General features: G+C 44.7%; 1 protein-coding gene across 1 annotated transcript; it reads left to right on the top strand.

The window, feature by feature from the left end:
- The first annotated feature begins 767 nt into the window (after positions 1-767).
- Positions 768-8,351, top strand: TMEM171 (transmembrane protein 171). The gene is made up of 3 exons (XM_060143105.1): positions 768-1,778; positions 5,696-5,837; positions 8,075-8,351. Exons 1-3 carry the CDS (start codon positions 1,139-1,141, stop codon positions 8,268-8,270), a joined length of 978 nt encoding a protein of 325 aa, XP_059999088.1. The 5' UTR covers positions 768-1,138; the 3' UTR covers positions 8,271-8,351.
- The last annotated feature ends 10,562 nt before the right edge of the window (positions 8,352-18,913 follow it).

Raw genomic sequence — 18,913 nt, forward strand, 5'->3', positions numbered from 1 at the left:
GTGCCCCAACTTGAAGGGTCCTGGAAAAATATTCCATTCATTAGAGTAAGACAAGATAACTGGATAATAAAGTCAGGGTGTGTAAGGTAGACAATTCTTTACCCACTGCTCGGGATACATTTAATATATGAGAGCCTTGACGTACCAGGCTTGGGTGGTCTTATGGAAGGTGCTTTGCCACTTGATTTCATGTACACTCTTCTTTCAGAGTCAAGTTCTATTGCTGTTTAGTGTTTTGTGACTGGTGATTTTATCGGCTGCTTATTTTTAACTGGGTCTCAACCTTTTTGTGTAAGTGGGTGGCACCACGGAAGAGGGTGAGCAAGAGGCCACCTGCCCACCTGAGGGACAAGGTGCTACCAGACCCCCCTGGGTTATCCCAGAACCAAGCAGCCAGGCCACCAGATTTCAGGGCAGCCCCAATGCGTGCCTGGTTGAGAACTCAAGAGTCACATTTTGACAGAATTAACTTAAAATCCACCAAACTCACTGTGTTCCTGAACCGCCTTCCCATTCAGTTGAAACTTGGGTCTCCCATAGATGTAACCTTAGGATAAAGCAGGGAATGGAAAGTCGCTGCGGTCTAAAATAGGAAATGGAAAGTTAGGTACTGAACGAAAATTTACCGACTTGGAAATACTCATAGCAGCTGTGATGAAATATGGGCTGTTTGTAAATCAGAAACAATCCCTGTGGTTCTTCCTTCACTCACCATTGTTTTTATGTTTTGGGTTTTGGGTTTTTTTGGCCTGGGGAAGTGAGTCTGTTAAGGCTCATAACAGGAAAAGCCACACCCATTTACTTTTGTTGCATGGGTTTTGATTTTTCAAGATACTCTTAGGTGCATGGTAATTGCATTTGCCCTTCTTGCATATCTTTATAAAATTACGTGTTCAGGAGTTTCTGAATGCCAGTTCCTCTGACTCATGAACCAGGTCATTGTGCTACCGTGTATCAGTTGCACAAAGTTCTGTTCCCTGTGATTTCATCCTAGTGTGATCTGGGAAAAAGAACAGGGCGGGTCAGGAACACCTGCGCGCACTTTAATTTGGTGTTTGGTTATGTCTGCAGAGTTGTTGAAACCATTGAAGGGAAGGAACACATCCCACCCACCTCGGGGAAGTGGCCTCTTCTGGCCATGTCTCCCGCAGCTGCTGCCGAGCCAGATGGGGTCCAGGGAGACAGGCGTGTCACCAAGCTCATTTTCTTCCTTTTTGTCGTCGGTGCTATCCTGCTGTGTGTGGGAGTCCTGCTCTCCATCTTTGGGTTCCAGGCATGCCAATACGAGACCCTCCCAGACTGTAGCATGGTGCTGAAGATCTCCGGGCCCGCGTGTGCCGTGATTGGGCTGGGGGCTGTGGTCCTGGCCCGCTCCCGGGCACGACTTCAGCGAAGTGAGGAGCGCCTGCGAGGCAACCGGGGGGCCTCCGACCGAGCCTTCCTCTGTGGGGAGAGCCGCCAGTTTGTCCAGTGTCTCATCTTTGGGTTTCTGTTCCTGACGAGTGGTATGCTCATCAGCGTACTGGGCATTTGGGTCCCCGGGTGTGGCTCAGACTGGGTGCAGGAACCGCTGAATGAGACAGACACTGCTGACTCAGAGCCCCAGATCTGTGGATTCCTGTCCCTGCAGATCTTGGGACCCTTGATTGTGCTTGTGGGATTGTGTTTCTTCGTGGTTGCCCATGTTAAGAAGAGAAACAACTCGAATGTGGGCCAGGATGCTTCTGAAAGTGAAGAGAGACAGACCCAGAACATGGAGCCCGTCCAGGTCACTGTAGGTGGGTGGCTGTCCTTCCTGTTCTTGTTCATATCACCATGGCTGTAGCATCAAGGCTTCACTGAGCTGCTCCCGGGTCTGGCCTAGATTCTCTTTCTCCTTCTCTCTCTTTGTCCCTGTCCCTGTGTGTGTGTGTCTCTCTCTCACACACAGAGACACACACACATACACGCACGCAGATGCACACAGACACGGTTCTGCTGCTGTACTTATCCCCATAAGAATCCTTGAGCACATCATCTCCTCCCAGCCATTCCTTATTATCTAGCAAAAGCATTGGGACATTAACTTGTGACCTTCACTAAGGTCACAGAGCAAATAAAGAGGAAAGTGAGAGGATCCTTGAGGAAAGCCTGGGAGCCTTCTAAAACCCCAGGTACCTGCCAAGTGAGCCTGTTTCCCCTGTTATTCTCACACCAAACACTTAGGGCACTTCTGGTTGTTGGAAATGTGGGTTCTCATCCCTGACTGGCTGTCTTTGGAAGTCCTGAACCTCTCCTGGCCTTACTTTATGTATTTATAAAATGGGCACTGCATTTCTAAGATTCCTGACAGCACTAATATCTAGGGTTCTGAATCTGTCACAAGTCCATCGGTCTTCCATGTTCTGAGGGAGTCTTCTGTACTGTTTTCTGCATCATTCTTCATTTTCTGTAATTTCATCCTTGGCTTCAGGGTCGGAGCAAGGTTTGGAAGCAGTGGCATAGACAAAGATGAAATATGACAGCACCTGTCGCTTCTTTCCTCCATGGAATGCCTACAGAGTGTCCCTTCGGGTCCCCAGGGATCTGCAGAAGAGCTGGATCACCGTTTCCCAGAGTCAGGTCCCCACAGAACCATACCAGTAGCTTTGGCCTCACGTTCACACAGACAAAACACCCCCACCGCTGCTCATTTTTGCAAATCACTGTTTTATTTCAGTCTCGCACTCTGAAGCCACAGCCTTAACATGTAAAAGGCTGGGCGGGCAAAGAGCATTACAGAGCAGAAACCGTGGAAGGAACAGGGAAGGAAGGTGGCGAGTGAGATGTTTCTCGCGGGTGGGGCTGTCTGTCGAGCTGGCGGTACTCACTGTGGGGATTCCCTGGGCTGTGGACTTTGCATGGTATTGGCCTCAGAAAGGAAGGGCAGATGGATTTACAGACGGTCCTTGTGTTCTGCCAGGGTTGACGCTCCCAACTTCCTTATTTGTGCGTTTATATAATTACGGTGACAACATCAATATCAGTTATACGTTAATAATAGCAAACAAATAAATAGGGCTTATTCTTGGGCCAAATACCCATCTAGGTGTATCTTAGCGTGTACTCGTCAAGGGCCTGTTGTGTGAAATTCATTCACACCTACAACGATCCACTGATGCTCTTAGTGTCTCCATGTTAAAGATAAAGAAACCAAGGGTCAGGGATCCCAAGTAATTTGCCCAACGTCACAAACTAGCAAGCGGCAGAGCCAGGACCCTAACGGAGGCGGTGGGCCGGCGTATGCTTGGCCCTTGCATAGCGCCCTCCCCAGGCACTTGCTGTAATTCTGTTTCTGCAGGCGTCATCCTTCACCAGGTGTCCCGGGTTGTTGTTACATGACAAAAGGGCTCACCCAATATTATAGATGTTCTTAGTTCTTTCAGGGAACACAGTGGGGTCCAAGTAAATACTCTCATGAGACACTCACGGTCTTCCACTTGGTTGGGAGCATTTCAAGGCGTGCCCTTTGGGTTTACTATCCGGGAGTTTTGGGGCCCAGCTTTCTTCCTGGTGGTTGGAATGGGGGGCGGCAGGGAGCAGGGCTTGTGCTGGAGTGACTCCTGGGCGGTTCTGTCCTGATGTTAGCACTGCGTAGTGCAAATCTTTTCCACATGACCGTGTAAGTCCTATCATCAAACCTGTGAAAATCTGGCACCTCGTCTTTCTCTCCTTTGGTATTATGGGATAGGGTTTACGTTTTTAGAAACCGTGCCTTTCAGCACAGTTGTTAAGACTCCAGGCGTTGTCTGTCGATGGCCAGTTCCGCCTTGTGAGGGAAATTGGGGGGATAAGAGGCGGTCCTTGGCTAAGTGCCAGAATGCAGCTTTCCCAGAATGGAAGACAGAAGAGAGAAACCAAGATGCATGATATCTGCATTGTGGGCACACCTAGTGCTGGACCCTGGATGCACAAGCCGGTGTATGGTCAACTCACAGAGGACATCAAGTCTTTCAGGACATAGTGGAAGGGAAACCCCAGGGGCATGGGACTTTCCGGGGAGAGCAGGAGGGCTGGGAGCTGCCCTGGCAGAGGGGTGGCTAAGCCTCAGAGATAACTGGAGACTCTGAGTACTTCCTTGTCTGTGTTTGATAGGTGATCAGCCTGCTTTAGAGGCTTGTTTCCAGATCCTTTGTCCTACAATGTATAATTAAAGTGAACATTCAACCTACCTTCCTCTGACCTACGAAGACCTTCTGAAAAAATTAAATGAGAATCCCAAGACAACCACTATGCTTTTTCCAGCTTTGGTTAGCGATGTATATTAAAAGCTTGGACCGCCATCTCCTTGCAGAAGGAGAGATGGAGTTAATGCATTTTCTGCAGGGCTAAGTTACCTCTGGGGAGGTGGAGAGTGGAACCACTGGCCCGACTGCCAGTTGGGAATGTTTCTTCAGACATGCACATAGGTGCCACTTGCTGGTGGTTGTGAAGAAAGTCCCTTTGAGGATGTGTTACAGTTGAGAGAGCTTGCTCCGTGCTCAGCACCGTTTTAACCCCGCGCACAAATCCAGTCCTCCTACCTGTCCTCTGAGGCAGGTACAGTTACAGCCTGCCGTTTACAGATGTGGTGGCTGAGGGAGGCCTAGAGAGGGCACGTAACTTGTTCAGGGCCACACTTGGTGGGAACTGGCAAGTGGAACCCCGGTAACTCTAGAGAACCCTGCAGCTACCTAGGTGAGCATCAGCTCTGCTACCAGTACAAACCGTCTCCTCCCTGCAGGGAAGTAAAGTCCTCTTTCCTCTTTCATTCTTCCTGAGCTGTCATTTGGTGCTGCCAGCTTATCAGAGGCCACCCTCAGACCTCATTTCTAGAAGGTTCTGGGAAACTCATCTGGTACATTTTGTGTTGGAATCAAATTAGAGCTTGCATCTGGTCCCCAGGTCTCCTCGCCCAAACACAGGGATGTCTTCTGGAGTGAACAGTACCAACAGAAATGCAACAAAACAAAACAAAACAAAAAACAAAACAAAAAAAACCCTAGCTTTTCTTTGAGTTTGACTTTCTTTTGTAAAGCTTGGAAGAAACATTGGTAGATAAAAAAAAACTCTTCACGTGCATAAACCACAACTATGGAAATAGGGATGATGGGCTGTATTGTGGCTGTACTGTCATTTGTTCAGAGGTTGAAACTGCATTTGAGGAGTGGAGGCACTTTATCCAACAGCTAACTTTTGAAGAATTAAAATGGTAAGTAGAAAACGAGAAAAGCTTTGTAGCAGCAGACATCCCAGGGGAGGTAAGGAACATTGTTAGCAAATGCTTCACAGAAATGCTTTAGCTCAGACTTGCTATGAAATATAGGCCCACTATTTTTTTTTTCGTGTGGCAAAATAGACAACATACAATTTACCAGTTTAATCATTATAAAGTGTAGAGTGGTATTAAGTACATTCACCATGTTGTACAGCCACCACCATGATCAATTCCCGGAAGTTTTTCATTATCCTGAACAGAAACCCTGCCTGCATTAAACACTAGGTCCAGTCGCCCTAGCCTCCAGCCCCTGGCAACCTCTGCTCTCCGTCTCTGTGAGTTGGATAGGCTCACTTTTAAATTCTGGTGTTTTGACCTTTTCTATAGATGGGCCAAATAGATAATTAATTTCTTTGGCTTTTGCTCATTTGCTTGCATTTAGTACTCATCTATCGTCAATGAAATGCTGTGTTTCCTTAGGTGATGCCGTGATCATATTCCCACCTCCTCCACCACCTTACTTTCCTGAGTCTTCAGTTTCTGCAGCTACTCAGAGTCCTGGGGCTGACGGTTGGCTCCCAAATGAAAGTCCACCTTCATATTACAGTATTTTTAACTATAGGTAAGACTTTCCGTTTGAACGTCAAGAGTAGGAAAGTTTAACCTTTTCAGGCCTGTGTCTACGTTCAGGCCAAATCAGCTTCAAGGCTGTGGTAGCGGTGTAGCCATGCAAGTATGAGTATCTTTTCGGCTGACATTGTGCCAAAATCGTTGCCTTAATACTCCGTACTTTTCAGGAAACTTCGGGCGGCACACGAGTTAAAAATTATAAAAGTGGTTGTGCCGGGTTCACATGAAGCCTTCTCCAGGCATCTTTATGTGGTCCTAGCAGGGCTGACCCTCCAAATGCTGCACAAACCCATCAGCCGTCCCGAGCGCTGGAGCAGAACTCAGGAGGCCCCTGCTAAGTTAGGCGTTGCTGCTTTAGACGGTGGGAGGGGTGAGGGTCCCAGGGGACCTCCAGCAGGTACAGAGCATTTCAGTATCTAACGGAGATACTCGAGTGGCCGGCTGAAATCAACCTGCACCTGACTTGACCACGCCAGGCTTCTCCCCTCAATATTAAGTTGTTCCCTGGGCCTCAGGGCCTTCTCAGATTGACCGAAGAGAAATACGAGATTCCCATCCCCGTCCCCCATGCTTTCCACATGCCACAAATTTGGAGGCGTACCTGGGGTCAGATTAAACAGTGTAAATATAAGTGTTCTTCCTTGAGGCAGAGGGATGCCATGGAAGGCTGTGGAGTCACGGCCACAGGGTCCGAGCAGTGGTTAGCACAGCTCGTGATGGGGAAAGGCTGGGGGTGACCAGACCGGAGAGGAAGGCTTCTCTCATGGACAGGCTGAACGTAACAGGAGCCTGGGACTGGGGTGGCCAGAAAGGGAGGAGTGTGTGAGGATGTCTGCTGTGGAGGACAACAGGGATGAAGAGCGGAGATGATGATGTCAAGGGGGAGTGACAGGGACAGGGGATGTCCCTGACTGAGGAAGACAGAGACGGGGCCTGTGTAAGTGGGAGAAGATGGTGAGCTGGCTTGCAGTAGAGGGAGAGCGAGGTGTGGGCCTTTGAGCTAGACCGGATGGGCCAGGTCTCGGGAGAGAGATGGGGTACTGGAGATGAAATGGCAAAGAGGCTGCTGAAACCAAGAGGGCAAGGCGACAGAGGCCTGTGGAGAATCCACGGGCGGGGAAGGCATGAAAGGAAGGAGTTCTGGGAAGTGTCAGGAACGAGCAGGGCTGGAAAAGGCTCTGCACCTTCCCACATGGGAAACCAGGGTGTAGGAAGTAAAGGTAGGATCACTGGAAAATCTCACAGGGCAAAGCAGGCCTCAGTGAAAAGTGGCTTTTGAGTCACTTAAGACATGTGCATTTTTGAAAGCAGTGAGAAGCAGGACCTGAGAGATGTCACGAGTGTGCTAGGGACAGGGGCTGCCACACCTGGTCATTCATGTTTCACGGCACGTGTTCTTGTACTTCAAACCGGGTGATGAGCTGGAGATCTGACCAGGGATGAATGCAGGAGTTCCCCTGTGTGGGTGAAAGGGAGGTTAGGTTCTGGACATTTGTAGAATTCTCTTAGTGAATTTTTGTATTCTTTTCTCCAATGATGAACTTCCCAGAGCCCTAAAATAAATGTCTATTTCTACGGCTACTAAAAACTACTCCTACGGCTGTTGCTATGCCAGAGTCTGCCTTTTCTTACATTACCTCAGGTCATTCTCATAGTTACTTAGAAGGTAGGCACTGTCATCATCCCCATTTTACAGATGAGGAAACTGAGGCTTAGAGAGGTTAAGTAACTTGCCTGAGATCAGACAGCTAGAAAGCAGCAGAGTGGAAATTCAGATGCAGGTCTGCCCTTTGCTAGACCCCACTCCGTTAACCAGTACGTCTTCCTGCCTTCCTTCAAGTTTTTGGCTTAATGATTTAATTTTCTCTCTGCATAAGTTTGTCTGCCTTCCATTAGCTGTCTCAGAAGATGAAGTAGCAGAGAAGAGTAACTGTGTGTGTGCGTGTTCTCTTCGGAAGGCAGCTATGTGTTTGTACTCTACGTCTTTTCAATGACAAGGGGAATGACAACAGGAGTGAGACAGTCTTAAAGTAACCATGAGCTCTAAGGACAGGAAGGGGTAAGAAACCAAAACATATCTATGCAGAATAGAATATGGAAGAAATTACTCTGGAGACCCTTGCAAACGTTTCCAAATGCATCTAATTAAACATGTGAAAAGAACCTGGTAGTTAAGGCATGTGACTGAGTCCCTCTGCTCCCTTTCATGTTCTCTCTCCTTCTTCATAGGATCCCAACTCCTGAGGGCCAAGGCGCAGCCTCTGAGAGAGACTGTGAATCTATATATACTATTTCTGGGACTGCTTCATCCTCTGAGACCTCACACACTCCCTGTCTCTCATCCGAATTGCCTCCCAGATATGAAGAAAAAGAAGCTGCTGCCCCCACATCCTTGTCTCCATCTTCTGAGCCTTCCCCACCATGAGCCATGGACTCCAGTTCAATTTTTTATAGAATCAATCACTATTTAATTTGTTTTTCTAATAAAAAATACAATAGAATCGGCTATGTCCTGACTTCCTGGTGTAGTATCAACATCAATAACAAACCTTCCAGATTAAGCTGTCAATGCTTCAGACCACAGGAGAGGGAGCGTGCCTCTGGCTGGGAATCTAAGATGCTTCTCTCATTGAGGCCTCCTACTCTGGGAGGTGGGTGGGATCGTTCGCATTGGTGGATGAAAAAGCAGAGGCTCAGAAAGGCTCATTAACTTATTCAAGGTCACATTGCTTCTAAATGATGAGGTTGGGCTTTGAACCCATCTAGCTAGTTTCTGAAAGCCAGGTGCATATCTCTACCCTGTGCTGTCAAAGGCCAACCAAAAGTACTGGTTAATGTTTAGCTTGGCCCATTGGGTTTCCAATGTTCATTGCTTCTGGGGCAGAGAAACCAGATTACTTTCCTCATTTCTTTATTATTTCTTGCACCTCTTCTTCCCTTTCTTCTCCCTCTCCTCCTTCTTCCTCCTTTCCCTATTCCTTTTTTCTTTTTTTCATTCTGAAAGAAGGTAGTTAGGGTAACTAGGTAATTTTCACTGGGGCAGTTACCAGCATACTGATATCCTAAAGCCTTCTTATAGTGATGTGACATTTTTGGAGAAGAAATTTCTTGGGGCACTTTGGTAACTAGATTTCCCCTGGAGAGGTTCATGAGGGATGAGTCTTTCTGTACTATAAGGTGCCCGACTGTCTGGACCACCAACTTTTATTCTTATAAAGCTATTGCTGAACAAAAGCGTTTGTATAGTTGGGTGCAATAATATTTATTTACTTCTAGATATAAACCTTAAAAAATAATCACTAAGTATTATCAGTTCTACCCAGGAAAAACTGATTTTTAGAATCTAAAGTCTGTAGGAAAAAAAATTCTGTAGGAACTTAGCATTTTTGTTAACAAAATTTGATGTAGCAAAAATGAACTTTTTAGGCCTTTTACCACAAGCCATCATCCCCATAAAAATCAGTATTATCCAGCATTTAAGTGCCTGAAAGCAGAATTTAAAGGCGTTAATGCTCCAATAGTTTAACTGAAGTAATGACTGATTTCATGGGAATTGCCACTGCAATAAATCAGGAGTAACAGTCTGTACCAGAAGGACTGATCTATTTCTAAACTGGACATCTATTAGACTGAACTGCTCTTAAAATTCTGCTTTTTTTTTTTCCTGGAAGGTTCATTATTCACATTTTCATATTAAAACAAAGGGTAGATTATCACCACTTCCTTCTGTTATTTGCTTAAAATGATTAAGCTGAAACTTCTAGGTAGAATTAAACACTTACGAGTTCTCCTATATAATCAAGAGCATTTTTAATGGCTCAAAGCTAGGGTTTGTAACTGGTCATTTTACTTTTATATGCTAGTAAACTTAAATGGTAGTTGTTAGCAATGCTTAGGTATAAGCTGGACCTTCTGGTTGGGGAAGTCTGCCTTACCTCCATCAGTCTCCGCAGTGTTCAGCCAAGTGGGAACAGACGAAGCCACGACAATCAAAGGGGTCCCCAAGCGTGAGATGTTTATTGCAGAACTGAATCGTGGGCAGCTGAGCTGGGACGAATCATTTAGTCATACGAAGATGCATTCTTTGCCTATCAAGGTTCTGGCAAAGGATGATAGCTCCTGAAAACCCATCTGGTGGTCTGCCACTTATTTTCTTTATATGTGTTAACTTTTTTTTGATGTGAAATTAATCGTATAAGATTAACCATTTTAAGGTGAACGATTCAGTGGCATTCGTTAAATTCACAACGTGGTACAGCCACCACCTCTATCAAATTCCAAAATATTTTCATCACCCCAAATAAAACCCCATACCTAGTAAGTAGTCACTCCCCACTCCCTCCCCCCTCCCTACCTCCTGGCAACCACCAATCTGCTTCTGTCTCTGTACATTTACCTTTTCTGGGTATTTCATATAAGTCATATGATACGATATGTGAACTTTTGTGTCTGCCTTTCATTTAGCATGCCTTGAATCTCATTTAGAGATTCATCGACGTTGTAATGTGTATCAGTACTTCATTCCTTTCTGGAGCTGAATAATATTCCACGTATGTATGTGCCACGGTGTATTCACGATGGGCATTTGGGTTGTGTCAGCCTTCTGGCTGTAGTGAGACACGTGGTTTTTTTAAAGCAGCTATTTTTTTTTAAAATAATACAATTTAATACTCAAGCTGCTGAAGAATTTAGGAAAAGAAAAAGATCCAGTGACCTCAAAGTGTCTCTAGAGGCTAGTTCATCATCATCACATCAGACTTTTTGACTAAAACCCCCCTGTAACTCACAGAGACTTGAGGCCGTCTCCCTCCTCTGTGCCCTGCAGGCTGTAGCCCTGGCACCAAGGACACAGAGGGCACATAACCGTTCCCATGTCTGTCTCTTCTACTCGACTGTGAGCTCACTGAGAGCAGGCCATGTCAGATGTTTCTTATGATTTCCAGAGTCTGCTCCTAAGAAGGCCCTCAGGGAGAAGCAGGAAGGAATCCAGCCCTCACTCCAATCATTTCCATCTGTGGGGCAGGTGAAAGATCTCAAGAGAAGGGAAAGCTCTTTCTACCAGCAGCCTCTTACCCCAAGTTCCAGCTGCTTACCAGTCACACCCTTTGTATCAATTATACTCTCTGCAGCTTTAGCAACTGCACTATTCAAACATTCACTGCCAACTTTGTTCATTCTCCTGGAGTTCAGAGCCCGCTTCTGTTTGGTGGTACCAAAGGCTTCAATGCAAGAATCCATCTTTTCTCTAAAAGATTTGGTGTGACTCTCTAGTGTCGATTCACTCTGAACTGATTCATCGGAAAACAGCAGCTGCATATTGAACAATTCAGCATCATATACTTCCATTTGGCCAGAGATCTTGTTCAAAATTCCCACAAAGTACCTGCAGAGAGTGTTGCATTTCAGGGCTCCAGTCCCAAATAGTTAATAGTGTAGCTATTAACATTCATGTACAAGTATTTGTTGGAGTACCTGTTTTCAACTCTTATGGGTACATACCTAGAAACGGAATTGCTGGATCATACGTGAACTTTAAGTTTTTGAGGAACTGAACACTGTTTTCTGCAGAGGCTCCACCTTTTTATATCCCCACCAGACCTGTACAAAAGTTCAATTCTTCCACATCCTCACCACCACTTATTTTCTGTTATTATTATTGTCACCTGAGTACAAAGTGGTATCTCATTATGGTTTTGATTTCAATTTCCCTAACGACTGATAATGTTGAGCATCTTTTCATGTATTGTTTTGAATACCAAACGTTATCAGGAGCATAAGAAATCTTACTCCAGATTTTCCTCCTGTGGCATTGGGAGGTATGAAAATAGTGATGAGGTCCGCAAGTTCAGGTGGAACTTCCCACGCCAGGTACTACCATGCTGCCTCTACACTATGAAAACCCCTTCTTGTGATATCTTTGTCCTCCCCTGGAGATCAGTTAAGTGGACTAACCCAATCAACAAATTCTAATGAAACTGAAGGGACAAGGTAAGGTCCCTTTGGCATTTCTATGAGCTATGGAGGAATGGGCAGGCCAATGAACAGTTTTCAGAGGATGAAAGCTGAGGGGGAAGGTAAGTATGTGTTCATCCAATTTCCATCTGAAAAGTTGGAGTGGGGTGAGGAGAAGGGCATTTAAAGTTGGCCTCTTTAACACTATCCCTATCAAATTACCCATGACATTTTTCACAGAACTAGAACATATAATCCTAAAATTCATATGGAACCATAAAAGACCCAGAATTGCCAAAGCAATCCTGAAGAAAAAGAACAAAGCAGGATGCATAACCCTCCCAGGTTCCAGACAATACTACAAAGCTACAGTAATCAAAACAGTATGGTATTGGCACAAAGAAAGACATATGGATCAATGGAACAGAATAGAGAGCCCAGAAATAAACCCATACACCTAAGGTCAATTAATCTTCTACAAAGGAGGCAAGATTATACAATGGAAAAAAGATAGTCTCTTCAGTAATGGTGTTGGGAAAGCTGGATAGCTGCCTGTAAATCAATGAAGTTAGAACACTCCCTCATGCCATACACAAAAATAAACTCAAAATGGCTTAAAGACTTAAACATAAGACATGACACCATAAAACTCCTAGAAGAAAACATAGGCAAAACACAGTCTGACATAAATCATAGCAATGTTTTCTTAGGTCAGTCTCCCAAGGAAATAGAAATAAAAACAAAAATAAACAAATGGGACCTAATCAAACTTACAAGCTTTTGCACAGTAAAGGAAACCATAAACAAAATGAAAACACAACCTGGAGAATGGGAGAAAATATTTGCAAACGATGAGACCAACAAGGGCTTAATTTCCAAAATATACAAACAGCTCATACAACTCAACAACAAAAAAACAAACAACCCAACCCAAAAATGGGCAGAACACCTAAATAGACATTTCTCCAAAGAAGAAATACAGATGGCCAGTAGGCACATGAAAAGATGCTCAACATTGCTAATTATTAGAGAAATGCAAATCAAAACTACAATGAGGTACCTCTTCTCACCAGTCAGGATAGCCATCATCAAGAAGTCTACAAATAACAAATGCTGGAGAGGGTGTGGAGAAAAGGGAACCCTCCTGCACTATTGGTGGGAATGTAAGTTGGTGCTCTCACTGTGGAAAACAGTATGGAGGTTCCTCAGAAAACTAAAAATAGAATTACCATATGATCCAGCAATCCCACTCCTGGGCATATATCCAGATAAAACTATAATTCAAAAAGATACATGCACCCCTGTGTTCATAGCAGCACTATTCACCATAGCCAAGACATGGAAACAACCTAAATGTCCATCAACAGATGAATGAATAAAGAAGATGTGGTACATATATACAATGGAATACTACTCAGCCATAAAGAAGAATGAAATAATGCCATTTGCAGCAACATGGACGCAACTAGAGATTATCATACTAAGTGAAGTAAGTCAGAAAGAGAAAGACAAATACCATATGATATCACTTATATGTGGAATCTAAAATATGACACAAATGAACCTATCTATGCAACAGAAACAGAATCACGGATGTAGAGAACACACTGGTGGTTGCCAAGGGGGAGGGTGTTGGGGGAGGGATGAAGTGGGAGGTGGGTGTTAGCAGATGTAAGCTTTTATGTATAGAATGGATACACAACAAGGTCCTACTGTATAGCAGAGAGAACTATATTCAATATCCTATGATAAACCATAATGGAAAAGAATATTAAAGAAAGAATGTGTACATATGTATAACTGAATCACTTTGCTATACAGCAGTCATTAACACATTATAAATCAACTGTACTTCAATTTTTAAAAAATTAAAAAACAGAAGTTAAGGTGGGCTCTGTGACAACCTTGTGTGATGTGACTGTTGGCCTTCTAGTTAATATGTAGAGGACTGAGGCCATGTGAGTGGTGGGTTTCTCCTGAAGGGGGTCATTATTCCAGGGAAGGTCACAGGAAAGGAATGCATCCAGAGATAGGAAGTAGACCTCAGAAGGCAGCATTAGGTGGGCAGAAGAGAGATGGTAGTTTGGTTGGAACTGCAAGGATCCATGATGATAAGAATCAAGATGATTGTTGAAAAAGTTAAACTCCTGAGTCCCATTTCAGACTGGCCTAATCTCCAGGGGGGTAAAGTTTATTGTCTGGGAATCTGGGAGACACTTCCTGTGAGGACAACAGAGGGAAACTCTGGAAGCAGCACCTTGTGGGCTAGATTATCTGGGATTATGAGCTCCTTGTTTGTGACTTCAAGGCCTTCTGGAGGGTCCTGTTTACACATCCCAGCCTGTGCTAAAGGTCTTTGAGGGATAGGATGTGGGTCCCCAGTTAGACCCCAGTGCTGATGGGGGCTTCACACAAATGCCCAGTGCTAGCCTTCTAGGCAACTCTGCACGTGATTCATGAGAGAGCCCCAAGGGAGTGCGGAAACAAAGGCAGGGTCGTGTCACCTGCCCTTTCCTCCTGTATTTCCAGACTGGGGAAATTTGGACTCATTTTTTAAGGAAGGCATGGTTTTGTGTTGGAAGAGGTCAACGGCTACATGTCTACAACTGGAAGCATCAAAGACGTTTATCAGGATAAGGCAGAGTAGAGGAAAACACTAGCTGGGTTGAAATGGAAAATGCTTGAGATTGTCCAAGTGGGCAGAAGTTTGAAAACTGCCTCAGACAGGGCCCCTTCCTCTCAGTGCCTTCCAGCCCCTGATGGACCAGTCAGTGTGGTAGACTGGGCTCTGCCAGCTGCCACCCTGGACACAGGAAACGCAGATCCCTGAGCCTCTGGTGCAGAAGCTTCTCCAAAGGAAAGAGAGGTCGGGAAGCACCCTGAGAGGGTGGTGAGTGGGCCGGAGGGGTGAAATGTCCTCTCACTGTTAGTGGGCAACCATGCATGGTTGGGCTGCTTCATGCCATGAGCCCTCCTGGGGTATTGCATACCTGGAATTCCTGGAGTATCATGCATGCTGCCACCAATCTGAGTACCCCAACAGGAACAGAGGGGATGATATCCAGGCAGCTTTCGCTAGTAAGGAATGCTTTGGTGGGGGAGGGGGAGGGCGGAGATTCCTGCTGAGCGAAGCATGGGACTGCTTGGATAGGCTCTCTGCGTCTTGCTTCGCTCAGCAGGGTGCCCAGCCCTCTGGTTGGGTGTGGCCCATGCTGGGAGCGCAGGGTGACTTCATGTCCTCACTCCCGGATGGGGCAGGGTGGCAGAGAGCAACCTGATGAGAAGGCGGTTAGTTAGGCAGTGATTTAACTGCTCTGCGTGTTCTCCTGGAGGCTGCGCAGGCCTGAAGGTGCGGAAGCTGGGCAGGCCAGTTTGGTGGGCGTGGATGAGCCACCACTGCTGTCCTGTGCCAAGTCACTCGTAAGACATTTCCTTAAAGGCCTCTGAAGAGTGAGTGAGTCCTGCCTGCAGGTGCTGGGTGGCCAAATGGCTTATTCATTAGGAGTTTTCACAAAGGCAGAGGGCTGTCTCTTCCACAGGATGGAGAGGCTTGGGGAGGTCCTTGTCTCTACAAGGGCTATAGTTCTTCCTCAAGCTCAGGGTCCTCCTGGTGGCCCAGACCCCATGTAGGAAGTAATCACTTCCCCGTCTGTCAGGTCTCCCAGGCCCCACCAGACACTCTCTGGTGCTCCTGCCTTCCTTCAGGCCTTTAGGTGCTAAGTTGCTCCAAAATTTCCTTCCTCAGGCCCTGAAGCTCTGCTCTCGCAGCCCTTTCTGTCCAGCTGGGGTTTTCCCATGGGAGTCTGCAGGGTGGGAGCCAGAGCACAGCTCTGCAGGTGCCAGACCAGGCTGAGCTGCTTTCCCGCTGCCACTCCATGAACACTAACAGTTGTTTGCAATCCACGGGTGGAATCTTACAGAGCCTGATGTCCTTCAAAGGGTCTGTGTCCTTCATGGCTGTGTGCTAGGGCGGGAACTTCACACCTGGTTAGACGTGTGTGGCCTTGGGCAGGTCGCTGCACTGCTCCTGTCCTAGCGCATCTCTGGGGTGCCCTTCTGCTCTGGAAAAAAGCCAGAATTGCAGTCCAGCTTCTATAAGGGTCTCCTCTTCCCATAGTAGGTTGCTGGCTTTGGAATTCCTTCTCTGTTTGAATTACAATTCAATACTACTACCATTAAAACTACTAAGTAGGGCTTCCCTGGTGGCGCAGTGGTTGAGAGTCCACCTGCTGATGCAGGGGACACGGGTTCGTGCCCCGGTCTGGGAAGATCCCACATGCCGCGGAGCAGCTGGGCCCATGAGCCATGGCCGCTGAGCCTGCGTGTCCGGAGCCTGTGCTCCGCAATGGGAGAGGCCGCAACAGTGAGAGGCCGGTGTACCACAAAAAAAACAAAAACTACTAAGTAAAGTAAAAGATTTTTTGAAGTTTTTAGATCCTTAAAATATATCTCACTTAAGCACATATGTAAACTTAGAGTACTGTGTTGAAAGTCATTTAGATAATTATTTTTCTTTGCTTTTATGTTACTGATTTGATATACAATTAGGGTCATTTATTCCCGTTAATATTCAGTATTAAGATTAATTTTAATTTAATTTTCGAACGCATAAAACATATACTATTTGAAACGATGTGCTAAAAAAAGGCTTGCTTCTACCCCTTTCTTATCTACCCTGTTCCATCCACCCCTTCTAGGTCATCATTATTTTGATTAGGTTCAGGTATATATTTCCAGTGTTTCTTTGTTGATATATATGTGTATATATATATATATGTGTGTGTATATATGTATATGTGTATATACATACACGTGTATATATATACACACATACATATATACACATATATATCTACATATATATCTATATCTATGTACGTACATATATACAATCTATATTTACATATAATAATACATATTGCAATATATATGCTAATATATGGTATACAAGATGCTAATATATTACAATATATACTAATATATAGCATATAATATATATTATATATACTAATATATAGTGTGTAATATATAGTATTTTATATATCTATTTATTTATATACTAATATATGCTGCTCAGCACCTTGCTTTTTTTCTTTTTTACATTTTTATTGGAGTATAATTGCTTTACAATGTTGTGTTAGTTTCTGCTGTACAACAAAGTGAATCAGTTATATGTATACATGTATCCCCATATCCTCTCCCTCTTGAGCCTCCCTCCCACCCTCCCTATCACACCCCTCTAGGTGGTCACAAAGCATCGAGCTGATCTCCCTGTGCTACGCGGCAGCTTCCCACTAGCCATCCATTTTACATTGTGCATCTGGCTTTTTTCATCTAATAAATACCTCCTGGCAATCGTTCCATATGGAGAGTTCTTTCTCATTTTTTTTGGTATTAGCTACATAGTACCCCATTATGTGACTATGCCACAGTTTGTTCAACTATTATGGACATTTAGGTTGTTCCTAAACTTTTTTTTTTTCCCTTTGGCTACGTTGGGTCTTTGTTGCTGTGTGTGGGCTTTCTCTAGTTGTGATGAGCGGGGGCTACTCTTCGTTGTGGTGCGTGGGCTTCTCATTGCGGTGGCTTCTCTTGTTGCAAAGCACGGGTTCTACGTGTGTGGGCGGCAGTAGTTGTGGCGCCTGGGCTCAGTAGTTGTGGCTTACGGGCTCTAGAGCTCAGGCTCAGTAGTTGTGGCGCACTGACTTAGTTGCTCTGCGGCATGTTGGATCTTCCCAGACCAGGGCTCGAACCCGTGTCACCTGCATTGGCAGGCAGATTCTTATCCATTGCACCACCAGGGAAGTCCCCTAATCTTTTAATATTACAAATAATGTCACAATAAATAACCTTGTGCTTATGTTGTTTTTAATTTGAGTAGGTGCATCTTCAGTGCAAACTTCTAGAAATGAGCCACTTTGAAAGGTAAATGCATATGTAATTTTGTTAGATATTGCCAAATTTTCCTCCATAAGGTGTCTGCCATTTTGCAGTCTCATTAGCAATATGTAAAAGTGCCTATTTCCTAACAGCTTCATCAATAGAGTGTGTTGTCCAAATCCAACTTTTGGATTTTTGCCAATCTGCTAGGCAAGAGATCATATTTCGGGGCTGTTTTAATTTACATTTCTCTACCTATGAGTGACACTGAGAATCTTTTCAAAGGTTAAGAGCTTTTTGACTATTCTGTGATCTATCTGTTTATATTCTTTGCTCATTATTGGGTTGTAGTCTAGTTTGGGGTTGTTGTTTTTTTTAATTTAACTCAATTCTTTCTTGAGGCAAGCAAAGTAACTTTTTACTTGTACCTATTAGAGAGATATATTGGGTTGGCCAAAGAGTGCCTTAGGTTTTTAAGTAAAAATAAAAGACACATTTTTCATTTTCACCAAGAACTTTATTGAACAATGTACTCACCCTTTTGTTCCATTACCTTCTGCCATTTTTTAGGCAACTTCATAATTCCATCTTCCCAAAACTTTCTATATTTTTGAGCAAAGGACAGTTCCTGGTGCCTTTTACAGTCTTCCAGGGAATTGAAATGTTTTCCATTAAGAGAATTTTGTAAAGACCTAAATAAATGCAAATGCGAAGGTGCAATGTCTGGTGAATATGGCAGATGAATCAGAACTTTCCAGCCAAGCTGTAACAGTTTTTGCCTGGTCATCAAAGAAACATGCGATCTTGCGTTATCCTGATGGAAGATTATGCATCTTCTGTTCACTAATTCTGGACGCTTCTCGTCGAGTGCTGCTTTCAGTTAGTCTAATTGGGAGCAGTACTTGTTGGAATTAATCGTTTGGTTTTCCGGAAGGCGCTCATAATAGAGGACTCCCTTCCAATCCCACCATATACACATCATTTTCTTTGGATGAAGACCGGCTTTTGGTGATTCATTTCGCTTGCCCCACGACCTCTTCCGTTCCACATTATTATACAGCAACCACTTTTCATTGCCTGTCACAATTTGCTTTAAAAACGGAACGTTTTAATTACTTTTAAGTAGAGAATCGTATGCAGAAATATGGTCAAGAAGGTTTTTTTCACTTAACTTATGTGGATCCCAAACATCAAAGCGATTAACATAACCAAGATGGAGCAAATGATTTTCAACAC

Source organism: Lagenorhynchus albirostris, chromosome 3 (assembly GCF_949774975.1).
Source record: "Lagenorhynchus albirostris chromosome 3, mLagAlb1.1, whole genome shotgun sequence".
Classification (NCBI taxonomy): domain Eukaryota; kingdom Metazoa; phylum Chordata; class Mammalia; order Artiodactyla; family Delphinidae; genus Lagenorhynchus; species Lagenorhynchus albirostris.